Raw genomic sequence first — 13882 nt, 5'->3', positions numbered from 1 at the left:
TGACACTTATGGTAAATCAAGGACTAAGCCGCATGGTGCAATAGTTACGGCACTCTCCCCGCATTCAAACAGGTTCAAATCACCACACGACTTTCGAGATTTACGTTTTCCGGGGTAATCTGATGACTCTTTTGGACACAATGATTGACTTTTCGAGTTGTGAAATTCCATCCGTTGCTACATGATGACGCATTTTTTTGCATGTACTCCAGAAGCCTTTGTTTTGCGGTGCCGCCACTGATGCATGTTGTCGAATCCTTCCTTTGTAATTCTGCTGTGCTTCAGCAGATGTGCATAGCAGTTGTTTTCTCTAGTTCGCCTCTATCGCCCAGCTTCATTTTTATGAATGGTGATAACACCAAAGAAACGAGATCAAGGGCTGCATCCGAAGGTGCAGTTAAGACAGATTGCTATTTAAGGTCGATTTTGCTCGTTCTTGTCGAAAGAAATTATAGAAGGAATTTAACGTAGTTGAAAACATCCACTGTATGGAATGGTCATCAACATCTCCAGATCTAAATCGTGCAAAGTAAATCTGGGGTGCAATTAAAAGAAGAGTTGCACCTAATCATGTGTCGAGAATGGTTCTGCCAGACTTCCCCACGGTCTTCCTCACAAACGGAATTCCCTGTGAACAGCAGCCTTGAACCACATCATAGGCAGTGCGCCACGTCACTGCCATACGGATGTGGCAGTTAGTCGTCTGGTAAGCTGGATGTGTATTAACATTCAGTGTAAAGATGTTGCTGCTGGTAGTTACGACTGTTTTTCATGACTTAGGCGATATTTTACAAAGTCAGAGTCACGGGACTGGTTGTCCCACTTGAAGACGGGCCATGTACGACGCCCGAACGATGTCCAGGGTGTGCAGTGGTGTGGTATGTTGTTCTGCCTACTGAAAACGTCCACTCACCTTTCGGTGATTTTCTGCAGCGCACGTGATTCCCTGTTGGAAAGCGAGTAGTGTTCCTTAGCCAGAAAAGCTGTAGTTGAAACTAACCACTCTGACCGTATCTGAAGCGTGCATCAAACGTTTTCTGGTTCCAGGTTTTAGTAGCTGTTTAATAAAAGTAAATAGTTGTATGAAAATTTCGACATACTGTCATTTCCTGAGTATAAAATATGTGTTTCAGTGTTTTTGGAAATTTAACCCTTGAAATGAAATGAAATGTCGTGTAGCTAGGGCCTCCAGTCGGGTAGACCGTTCTCCTGGTGCATGTCTTTCGATTTGACGCCACTTCGGCGACTGCGCGTCGATGGGGATGAAATGATGATGATTAGGACAACACAACACCCAGTCCCTGAGCGGAGAAATTCTCCGAAACAGCCGGGAATCGAACCCGGGCCCTTAGGGTTGACAGTCTGTCACGCTGACCACTCAGCTATCGGGGGCGGACAATGGGATAATTTTGTCTGGATGTAGATCAAATATCGTAGGTTCCCATTAATAACGGATTGTTTTAAATTCCACCAGTAAGGGTGTGACGTAGGGGACGAAAGATTTTTTTGGAAATATGTCGCTATTAAGGTAATTTTGAAGCTAGCAATACAAATATTGGTATTTGATTTCTCGGTCAGAAATATAAAATGCGAGTTTCAGCATTTTTGGAAATCAACCACTAAGGGGGTAAAATAGTGGGTGAAAGCTTTTTTTAAAATAAATCGTTATTAAAGTACTACTAAAGCATTTTTAAAGTTACGTCAATAAAAATTTGTATTTGACTTATCGGTTAGAAATTCTGCTTCTAAAGGGGTCAAATAGGGATGAAAATTCTTAAGAAAGTATTTCGTTATATTGAAATATTTTTAAAGCTAAATCTGTAAAGATCGGTATTTCACTTGAAACAAATATAAAACAGAAAACAGGCAATGCAGACCACGCAGTCTACGGGAACGAAGCAGCTGGGGCTGGGTTAGTCGTATATTTCTCGTTTCCTCAGTACCATAAACTGCCGAATTACATAGCATAGATTTCTCCTCGTGTAAATGGCTCACTCACGCTATCCAGATACTACGCTCCTGGAAATGGAAAAAAGAACACATTGACACCGGTGTGTCAGACCCACCATACTTGCTCCGGACACTGCGAGAGGGCTGTACAAGCAATGATCACACGCACGGCACAGCGGACACACCAGGAACCGCGGTGTTGGCCGTCGAATGGCGCTAGCTGCGCAGCATTTGTGCACCGCCGCCGTCAGTGTCAGCCAGTTTGCCGTGACATACGGAGCTCCATCGCAGTCTTTAACACTGGTAGCATGCCGCGACAGCGTGGACGTGAACCGTATGTGCAGTTGACGGACTTTGAGCGAGGGCGTATAGTGGGCATGCGGGAGGCCGGGTGGACGTACCGCCGAATTGCTCAACACGTGGGGCGTGAGGTCTCCACAGTACATCGATGTTGTCGCCAGTGGTCGGCGGAAGGTGCACGTGCCCGTCGACCTGGGACCGGACCGCAGCGACGCACGGATGCACGCCAAGACCGTAGGATCCTACGCAGTGCCGTAGGGGACCGCACCGCCACTTCCCAGCAAATTAGGGACACTGTTGCTCCTGGGGTATCGGCGAGGACCATTCGCAACCGTCTCCATGAAGCTGGGCTACGGTCCCGCACACCGTTAGGCCGTCTTCCGCTCACGCCCCAACATCGTGCAGCCCGCCTCCAGTGGTGTCGCGACAGGCGTGAATGGAGGGACGAATGGAGACGTGTCGTCTTCAGCGATGAGAGTCTCTTCTGCCTTGATGCCAATGATGGTCGTATGCGTGTTTGGCGCCGTGCAGGTGAGCGCCACAATCAGGACTGCATACGACCGAGGCACACAGGGCCAACACCCGGCATCATGGTGTGGGGAGCGATCTCCTACACTGGCCGTACACCACTGGTGATCGTCGAGGGGACACTGAATAGTGCACGGTACATCCAAACCGTCATCGAACCCATCGTTCTACCATTCCTAGACCGGCAAGGGAACTTGCTGTTCCAACAGGACAATGCACGTCCGCATGTATCCCGTGCCACCCAACGTGCTCTAGAAGGTGTAAGTCAACTACCCTGGCCAGCAAGATCTCCGGATCTGTCCCCCATTGAGCATGTTTGGGACTGGATGAAGCGTCGTCTCACGCGGTCTGCACGTCCAGCACGAACGCTGGTCCAACTGAGGCGCCAGGTGGAAATGGCATGGCAAGCCGTTCCACAGGACTACATCCAGCATATCTACGATCGTCTCCATGGGAGAATAGCAGCCTGCATTGCTGCGAAGGGTGGATATACACTGTACTAGTGCCGACATTGTGCATGCTCTGTTGCCTGTGTCTATGTGCCTGTGGTTCTGTCAGTGTGATCATGTGTTGTATCTGACCCCAGGAATGTGTCAATGAAGTTTCCCCTTCCTGGGACAATGAATTCACGGTGCTCTTATTTCAATTTCCAGGAGTGTAATTACGCCGCTATCATATACTCAGTTAACAAAAATTCAGATTGTCACATGTCACATTATATCACTTTCATTCCTTCATCGACTCTAAGAACCAAACACCCCAAAGAACTAGTAATTAACAAAAGACATAATATTGGCAAAAGATGAAACTTATTTACGAAAAATACATCGTTTTGTGTGCCGAAGATTTCATTTCCTTGCCTGTACGATAGTGACACCTCTTAGCTATTATCGTAACTACTAGCACCTAGCTGCACTATAAGAACACACATGTATCACGGATTATTTGTGATTCATCACTACCTGTATGCAGCTACATGATATCGTCAGACTATCGTCGTAGGGGCTACAGTTCGGTCTTCAGTAATGCAGAGGCAATGTTTCTTTATGCATAAACCGACGCATACAACGACCACAAGTTTTTGATCAACAGATCTCAGGTTGCTTCTGTAGAACCGTACTACTGTGAGTCAGATCAGTAGCGATTTGAATGTCGGACGTTAGGTATAAATGCATCACAAAGGCTTGAGCAGTACCTTCCCATTAATTTTGAATTTTGGCCACTCAGAATATTTTTCAGTTGAAGAAAATTTTCTCTGCTTCTATTACTTTTTCAAAATGTGTGTATTTAGTTTTAGAACTTTTCTAGTTAATGCACTGAACATTGCCATATATCAAATGTCTTATGATTAAGCCTAAACTTACTAAGTAATCATTTCGACAACTCGTTAACGAAAGATGATCTCTTCTCGAACATTATTTCCTGAGGAGTTTATTAACAAATCTGTCAAAGTTGCAGTATGCATGTTAGGCGACTAGTTTCGAAGGAGCTGATTCATTCTCAAGCCTGACCTACTGAGGCTACAAAAACCGTACGTAGTTTTCAGTGAGCAGTGAGTACAAATGTGAAATAAGTGAATACAAATGTGAAATTACGATATGAACAGTTCAAATGTGACAGAAATTAAGTACTTGAATTCAGACATACCTGCACTGAAAGTGCCTGCTCTCAATAACTAACATCATAACAGCTATTCAAGCTTTACAAAGTAATAGTAAATGAGTGTCACAGCCAACATATGAGTGCTCAGTAAGTCAGAATCAAACTTGAGACCAACACAGCCAACAGTACCAGGAAATGTTCGATGGCGTTGGTGGCGAGTCTAGTCTACAAGTGCACGTCCGCAGCCAATGGCCGTGTCGCGTTTTAAGTGAGGATGCATCAAAACACCTTTATTAATCTTTACATCAATGTAGTAAATGACAATGGCAAATATACAGGCATTGCACAAATGCAAATTATAGTGTCGTGCGTATTAGTTTGTACATTTAAATATAAGACAGGCGTTTCATATTCAGGCACTCGTCCATAGCCAATCGGCGCATCATATTAAATAAGAGGCATTCCAGCGTCTTTATTAAAGAGTCCCAGTAAGTAAAAAATGACAATAAAAAAATAAATAAATAAAAATACATTTGTTGCGCCACTACAAATTTTGTGTCATGCAACACTAGCGACGTTGAACTTCTCCTTGTCCTGTTGGCTGTGTTCGCCTGCAGTTTGATTCTGATTTGTGTTGATTGTGACACTCATTTACGATTGCAGTATAAGGCATGCATTGCCATTGTGAAGTTAGTTACTAAGACCAGACGCTTTAAATGCTGGTATGTATGAATAAAAATAATTAATTTCTTTTGAAAAAAAAAGGCTTAAGTAGGTCAGGCTTGAGAATGAACCAGCTGCTTCGAGAGTAATCGCAAACATACGTACTGCAACTATGACAGATTTGCTAACAGACGGTTCGCGAAGTAATAAAAATAAGATTGCTGGTCCTGTATCAACAAAAATGTTAAAACTGAAAAATTTTGCACATTAGTGGAGTAGTTTCATAGCGCGCGTGAGAGACGCGCCAGATACTGACCAGCTGTCAGCGGCGACACCAAATGGATGGACGAAGTCATGGCCCCCGAGCTTTCTCCAAACAGCGTCACCAGCTCTGGGTCTCCGCCGAAGCTGGCGATGTTCTGCTGCACCCATGATAGCGCCAGCTGCTGATCTTTCAGGGCACCGTTGCCAGGGGCAACCTCGTCACCGGTACTCAGGAAACCTGCAAACGCGAGCAGCTTTGCTAGTTCGAACATCTGTAGTTTTGTCCTATTGTAAATATGCTTTATTTTTATAATTTTTTACCATAAATCCATTCATTTGAATGAAACTTTCCTTTGCCACTTCCCCCTCTCCCGTCTCTCTCTCTCTCTCTCTCTCTCTCTCTCTCTCTCTCTCTCTCTCTCTCTCTGTTTATATTCCCCGATATCAAACAGATCATTTAGTTTAATATCCAATGAAATAAAAATACCATCATGAGAGAGCGTATTGCTCTTACGGTATATCCGAGAACTATAAACAGGCCCACATAATTCCGAAATGTGATGATGGCGTCTCTTATCTAACTTCAACCGACAATGCAGAGCTCCTGGTCTAGCAAAACAATAGATTCATAGTCTTTCACACAAATGTTGAATAAAATGACTTCTTTTAATAATAATAATATGAATATTTATATATGTGTTTGGAGAGAGAGAGAGAGAGAGATTGATTTTTGATTGAGATTTTTACATTATGTAGTAACTGGTACCCGAATTTTGGTTGCTGCCTCCTTGAATGATCATCTTCTGAACCAGTTGGTAACGTATTACAATTTCGAGGAAGTTATTGTTCTTTAAAGTTTAAAATACGACTCTGTTAGTTACTTGGCCGTATTGAGGATAGCTTAGATCCCAAGTTTTCGTAGCTTTTCATACCTAAGGGACCACTGTTGTAAATAAATAAGATTAAACAGCAATCTGCATTTCGTGAGAAAAGGAGATTACTTAGCACACAAACTTCCTTCAACCTACACGTTCTGCTACATCAAAATTGGTCAATGGAGTTCAACACCATACTATTGTACAATAACATAATCCAATTACTGTAATTAAGAAATTATGAGAGGTTGTTACTTATTGAATGAAAACTATAGAGAATGCATTTCTTTTCCTGAATTTTAGTGAACTTTGTACACTTACAATTCTGTCGATTGATAGACGGCGACGACAATGAAGTTCACCTCATTTTCCAAAAACGAGATATTTTGGCAACTCTTGCACATACTTTACTCGGTTTTATCACTAAAATATCAATTTTCATTAAATGTAACAACACATTCTGAGCGACGGTCTAGCAACACGTCCTCTTTCCACAAGATACAGATTAACAGTTCTCTTTTTTTTAATAAATCAATTGTTTTTTTTTTTTTTTTTTTTTTTTTTTTTTTTTGGAATCCGCACTCAAATATTCACAACTACTATCGTTGCTGCGGGTTGCGCGCTAAAGAGTTTGTTGCTGTCAAGCTACACTTCACTTCACTTCAAGTACTTTTTGAATCAAATTTACATTTACGGTATTTACATACATTACTGAGCTTCTCAGAATAAAATCAGACACAAATTAGTTTAAAAAAAAACAGTGCGGCACACACAACATTACAGTTGCTGGTAGTTTACAAGTGTCTTACTTGGGCCACCTACACTCTAGGATGCTGTTAGGAAAAAAAGAAAACGAACTGGAATCCTCATAGCTTTGACGGTCAGGTTTCACATAGTGACATCCAAACAAACTGGGAAATGCCCGGTGCAAAGCACCTAAACTTGAGATGTCATATCAGTCGAATAGCAGTGAATAGTAAAAGAGTGAATAGTGGATCAGTCGTAATACGAAAATTACACCAAGCGAGATGCTGCAGTGGTAAGACACTGGTCCCAAAGTCGGGGAGACGGCGGTTCAAATCTACAACCATCCAGATTCAGGTTTTCTTGTTTTTTTTTTTCTCACAGTTGCTTAAAACGTGACAATTGGTTCCTGTCAAAAGAACACTGCCTATTTTCACCACTATTCCTAACTAGAGGTCCATCTCTAATGACGTCGACGTCGATGTCCACAGATCAATATACTTAGAAATGCTGATGCTTAAATTGACTAGGTACTCTATTCAGATACAATTCTGATGCTTTGCTATTTGTTTTTCGAAAAAAGTAATCCACAATTTTTATTTTAGTTTCGATGAAGTATTTGATTAATTGAAATCTTTTAGGTAGATTCGAACTGAGGTCTTTTGTTTCTTCTTAAAGTCTCTACTCATTATGTAATGTGAAGATATAATGTTCGTTTTTCTTTTATAGATATTACCTTCAGTATATTGTTACTGAATCCACTGTTTGAGCTGTCATCAGTTCTTGAGGACTGCAATGATATTAGCATTGCACACTCAATTTTTTACAGGAATTCCATCTTAACCACCTTTTCTCCTTGTTGCTAGTGAATATTTGGATGCAGTTTCTTGACATATTTTCAGATGAACCTAATACATCGTGCGACGGAAATGATTCTTGCTGTGAGATGAAAACGGCATAGTCTCAATGAACTGCGTCCATTTAGATCGTATCCGGTACAAAGTACACTGGTGTCCAAAATTAAAGCAACAAATGGAAATTATGAAAGGTTGCATTTATTTTGCCACAAAACGGCGTAAACGGGTGATATTAAAGTACAAACATTATAAAGAATACACAACGTAATCAACGGCAACATGCATAACGCTTCTTTTTTTTTTCCAACTTAACGGATTTTCATACACATTGCGACAACTGGTTAATGTGCTCAGTATGGGGTGTGACCACTTCTGGCAGCTATACAGGCGTGACAACGACGGATCATGCTGCGAATGAAGTCATGACTGTCATATTGAGGCAATAACGACCATTCTTCCTGCAGAGCTACTCGCAAGTCTTGGAGAGAGGCAGGTGAATGCTGACGTGATGCAACCCGTCTCCCTAGTGCATCACAGACATGCTCTATGGGATTCAAATCGGGAAAGCGCGCAGGCCATGGCAGAGGTCCAATATCTTCCTTTTCCAGGGAAACATATACCACCTGTGCCCTACGAGGTCGAGCATTATCGTCCATCACCTCGCAACAACCGCACACGAGGTTCCAAGATCTCGTCAAGATACCTAACAGCAGTTAAACCTTGCCGATTTACCCATACAATTTCCCACTCCGTTAGGAATCCTCCTCGGTATCGGTCTCTTTCCACAATGTTTGGATCCCGAAATCGTGTTCCACGCTCCCTCCAGATGCGAATCCGTCGAGAATCACTCTCCAGACCAAATCGGGACTCAGCTGTGAAAAGAACATTGGCCCACCGTTCGATCGTCCAGGAAGCATGTTGACGACTCTCCTCTAGACGTTCTCTTCTGTGAAGAGTGTCGGAAGTACACATACAGCAGGTCTCCAACAATAAAAGCCACTCTGCTGAAGCCTTCTGTATACCGTTTGCCGCGGTACAACACGTCCTATGGATGGTGCAAGGTCACATGCCAATTGATGTGCAGTACTAAGGCGATACCGTTGTATCCTTACAGCCAAATAACGGTCCTCTCTTTCTGATCTTACACGTGGTGGGCTCTGCCCTGGTCTTCCGGATACAGTTTCGGTCTCTATAAATTCTCGCCTCATGCGAGAACCAGCGGAACGATTCACATTAAACCATCGTGCCACATCAGTTTGCTACTGTCCTCCTTCCATAATTCCTACGGCCCTCCACCGCAGAGTCTGATAGGCGTCTTCTCTGCCTCATACTGTACCATCTTTTACTGTGTACAGAGCGATTGTGGGTGTGGTCTACCCGTTTTATAGCTGCCCTGACGTCATCGTTGGCATGTTTGTCCGTTAACCGGAATGCCATCTGCCGTGCAGAACACGATCGTGTTTTGGAATAATAGAGGATTATTGTTAAGGTGGTTCGATGAACCCTCTGCCAGACTTGTAAGTGTAATGTGCAGAGTATCCATGTACATTTAGATGTACGGACATCTGTTGACAGTTTGAATAATTATGTCGTGAATTACACACGGGAAGGGGAAATAGGAGTTTGTGCTTTAATTTTGGACACCAGTTTAGCTTGGAGAGAAATAAAGCACAGGCCTATGACTTTTCTGGCTAGAATGGAAATGCTTTGAAGATAACGCACAATCTTCAGTTGATAGTGCCATCTGGAGTGTAGACCTGTAAGCAAAGAGATCGTATCGTATGAGCTGAAGAAACAGAATTAATTACTAATACCTGGATTTTTACTTTGTACGTATCAATTTTTGTAAATCTTTGTTCACATTGTTGTAGTTTTTTGGACGGGAAACTACATGATTTTTGAGCTACTTACTGTCGTTGAAGAGGTAATGTGTACGTTGAGTTATGAATAACTTAGAAGTGGAAAATTATGCTCACAAAGTAATGAACATTTTAGATAAATATACAGGAAGATTAACGAATGATGCTGGAATATGTAAATGACCAGAAAGTTATTTGCATCTGCAATTGTATCTCAGGAAAAGTAGTGGATTGGGAAGGCTTCTGTTTACGACGTAAGAGTGTACAGAAATTATAGCAAGAAATGTGGTCGTGTGATATATGATACGACATATGAACAGTTTGTGTACTGTGTATTAAACAGGGGATCTAGAAACGACGAAGAGGCTTCGTCCCGCCGTAGCCCTCAGTGGTTCACAAACCCACAACAAGCCACAGAAAGTCCACCCACCCCATCGCCAGCCCACACCAAACCCAGGGTTATTGTGCGGTTCGGCCCCCGGTGGATTTTGCAGTCCAGTTGAGATGTATAGGGTGGGGGAGTGTCTGAAAACCATTCACATATTCTTCCAGCACGATGAACCCAAATTTTGTCGTGTTGAAAAATAGGGGTAGCAATAGCAAGCAGATGTTGATTGAAAAGCAACACCTGATCGTTCAGAATGTTTAAATACAGTTACTGGTTCGTGTTAGTGATCGTCTCAGTGAGCGGGCCAAGTCATCAAAAGTATAATACCCCCCAAAACATCACGATTCACTTCCGGCTTGAACCTGACGTTCCACACATTCAGCATGCAACGCTTCACATGATCTTTGGTGCACTCGACGACGTGCGTCATCTGAATATAGACAAAACCATGATTCGTCAGAGTACATTACGTTCCGCCGATCAGCTACCGTCCACTTTCGACTATTTCGATTTATGTGCCTCTGTGAGCAATGACCTTCTGCGATGCGACCGACTCCAGATGTTCACTACGTCCAGTTCTGGTCTTAATGTTCTCTCGCTTACAGTTGGTGATGGACTCTCATTCATCGTCTGCAGCAATTCCTGCTGAGTTTGGAAGCGATTTTGATTCAAAAGCCGTGAAACGCGTCTCCGGTGTCCCTCAGGTAGGATTTTTTTCCGACCACAATTCAGGAGTCGTGTTTCGTGGTCACGTTTGTTACACCACTGCCTGTAGACACGTTGAACAGTCTGCCGCGAAACACCAACAGATCCATCAATTTCCCACACCATAATATATGGCCATGGGCGCTGCCAATCACGACTATCCCTTTACGCTACTCTGTCACGTCCTTACATTTACCCATGTTTACGTACAATGTCCACTTGGATCATAAATGTCCTAACTGACGGCTTATTATTTTGAGGAAAGTGGTCTTGGTGACTGAACCGGGGACCTAGAAACGACGGAGAGGCTTCGTCCCTCCGTAGCCCTCAGTGGTTCACAACCCCACAACAGGCCACAGCAGTCCACCCACCCCACCGCCACCCTACACCCGAACTAGGGTTATTGTGCGGTTCGGCCCCCAGTGGATTTTGCAGCCTTTACACTCGCAAACAGTCGAGATACATTTTTCAAATGCAAGTTGTACAATAATGCATTTTATTTTATTAACAATCCAATAATGTAAGTAATATGTTGGCAGATGCAATACTTATGCACTTCTACCGATGATTATTGGAATTCAGTAATTAACTGCATGATTCTCTTAGTATTTTACCTACCAGTCCGTAATTATTCACATGATTTGTTCTGTACACTTAAACATAAATTGCTAATGACTGCTGAAACGTAACTTATGGATACTTGTTGTTATCTTTGTAATGGAAGTGGATAGTATCATAATTCATCACTGAGTATGGTGTGGTTATCGAATAATTCAGTTGAGACAAATATGTGATATTTCTTTCAAAACAAAATATTAATTTTGCATCATTGTAACGATGAACACTATTGTGTGCACGTTATTCTGGCATCAATGCGGCAGTGGTAATTATCTATGCCAATTCATGTCTGAGTATGAAAAATTTAATGTTTGCTAACAGCGGTTAAAATTTATGCTTGATATTCCATCGGTTTCGGAGTGTAAAGAAGTAATGCTATCACAATTACTTCGTACCCTTCACCATTCTGCGACATCCTTTCCACATGACATTTCCGCTATTGAATGAATCACAACTGGAAGTGTTCCGTAGTTTCGCAAATGATATATCAGATGAAATCAGAAATGATATATCAGATCCCATTGTCGAGTTCACTAAAGAACTAGGTCAAATTAGATGTTTTATACAACATTTCGGTTTTACATTGAATCTTATTACAAGTCTACGGATTCATGCTGTGTTTTGTATTGCAGCAAGTAGGATATTTGGAAAAGCGCACATAAATGATCCTAGGACACGAAATGTATGGGTTTATATTATAATACAGGGTGGCGCACGAAATGTGTTACCAATTGTTTCTTTTGCAATTTACGACATACATTACATATCCCGCTGGGATTTCTACAGCAGTACCAGGAGAGCTTGGAAAAACAAATGAGTTACGAAATGACGTGTAATTCACGATACTGCCGCTAGGAGACTAGTAAGCAGCAATGGCTGACAATGGAAGACTGACGACACAGCAACGATCAGCAGTTGTGCTACTTTTTCATGAAACGAAAAGCCTTGCTGTGACTCAGAGGCGTTTTCGACAACATTTTAACAAACGATGGGTCCCTTGCAAGAAGACCATCCACAGGTTGTACGATAAATTTGTGCAGGAAGGAACAGTATTGGAAGCGAAGCGATCTCGGCCTAAGCCTATTTGTTCGCCGGAGGATATTGAAGCGGTACGAGTTGCTGTACAGAGAAGTCCCGGGAAATCGTGTAGAAAGGCAGCATTGCAACTGGGAATATCCAAACGCTCCGTTCAACGCATTCTTAAAAGTGACCTCCATATGTACCCATACAAGATGACCTGTGCACAGAAGCTCACTGAAGAACACAAACAGCAGAGACTACTGTTTGCTCAGTGGGCCGAGGATAGGGAAGAAACTCTCAACAACGTTTGGTTTTCAGACGAGGCGCATTTTCATTTAGACGGTGAGGTTAACAAACAAAATGTACGCTTTTGGGGCACTGAAAACCCACAAGTGCTTCATGAATGACAACATTATGCTCCGAGGATTACAACGTGGGCAGCAATTTCCAGTCACGGACTTATTGGACCCTTTTTCTTTGAAGAAACTGTGAACAGCGAGCGTTATTTGAGGATGCTTCGCAATAGCTTCATTCCACAGCTTCTTGCTACTGCCTTGCCCATAAAAACGCAGTGGTTCATGCAAGATGAAGCAAGGCAACATACTGCAAACACTGTGTTGGAGTTTTTACACGACCATTTCGACATGCGGATCATTTTACTCAGGTTTCCAGGTCGCTTCAATGACGGACAAAATTGCCCCCCCCCCCCCCCAATAGTCCAGACCTCAAACCATCTGACTTTTTTCTTTGGGGGTACCTAAAGGAAAAAATTTTCCCGAAACGTCCACGTGATTTAATGGAGCTCAGAAGACTTACTTTTCAAGCTTGCAGTGAAATTACGGAAGACATGTGCCGTAGGGTAATCACTAACTTCAGTGTTCGTCTGAAGGAAGTTAGGAAACGAAATGGTGGACATATTGCGCATGTGCTGAGTTAGAACAAATCTCTATGGACGGCTCTTCATTGGTTCCTTTCATCTACATCTACATCCATACTCCGCAAGCCACCTGACGGTGTGTGGCGGAGGGTACCCTGAGTACCTCTATCGGTTCTCCCTTCTATTCCAGTCTCGTATTGTTCGTGGAAAGAAGGATTGTCGGTATGCTTCTGTGTGGGCTGTAATCTCTCTGATTTTATCTTCATGGTCTCTTCGCGAGATACACGTAGGAGGGAGCAATATACTGCTTGACTCTTCGGTGAAGGTATGTTCTCGAAACTTTAACAAAAGCCCGTACCGAGCTACTGAGCGTCTCTCCTGCAGAGTCTTCCACTGGAGTTTATCTATCATCTCCGTAACGCTTTCGCGATTACTAAATGATCCGGTAACGAAGCGCGCTGCTCTCCGTTGGATCTTCTCTATCTCTTCTATCAACCCTATCTGGTACGGATCCCACACTGCTGAGCAGTATTCAAGCAGTGGGCGAACAAGCGTACTGTAACCTACTTCCTTTGTTTTCGGATTGCATTTCCTTAGGATTCTTCCAATGAATCTCAGTCTGGCATCTGCTT

At 42.8% G+C, this 13882-nt stretch overlaps 1 protein-coding gene across 1 annotated transcript in view; it reads right to left on the bottom strand.

The window, feature by feature from the left end:
* Nucleotides 1-13882, bottom strand: part of LOC124789738 (juvenile hormone esterase-like) — a 127358-nt gene that overhangs the window by 60609 nt on the left and 52867 nt on the right. The window contains exon 4 of the mRNA XM_047257190.1: nt 5360-5545. Within this exon, the coding sequence (XP_047113146.1) occupies nt 5360-5545 (186 nt within the window). The remainder of the gene's footprint in view (nt 1-5359; nt 5546-13882) is intronic.

This window comes from Schistocerca piceifrons, chromosome 3 (genome assembly GCF_021461385.2).
Source record: "Schistocerca piceifrons isolate TAMUIC-IGC-003096 chromosome 3, iqSchPice1.1, whole genome shotgun sequence".
In the NCBI taxonomy this organism is placed as follows: Eukaryota; Metazoa; Arthropoda; class Insecta; order Orthoptera; family Acrididae; genus Schistocerca; species Schistocerca piceifrons.
This window is presented reverse-complemented; position numbering and strand designations above follow the sequence as displayed.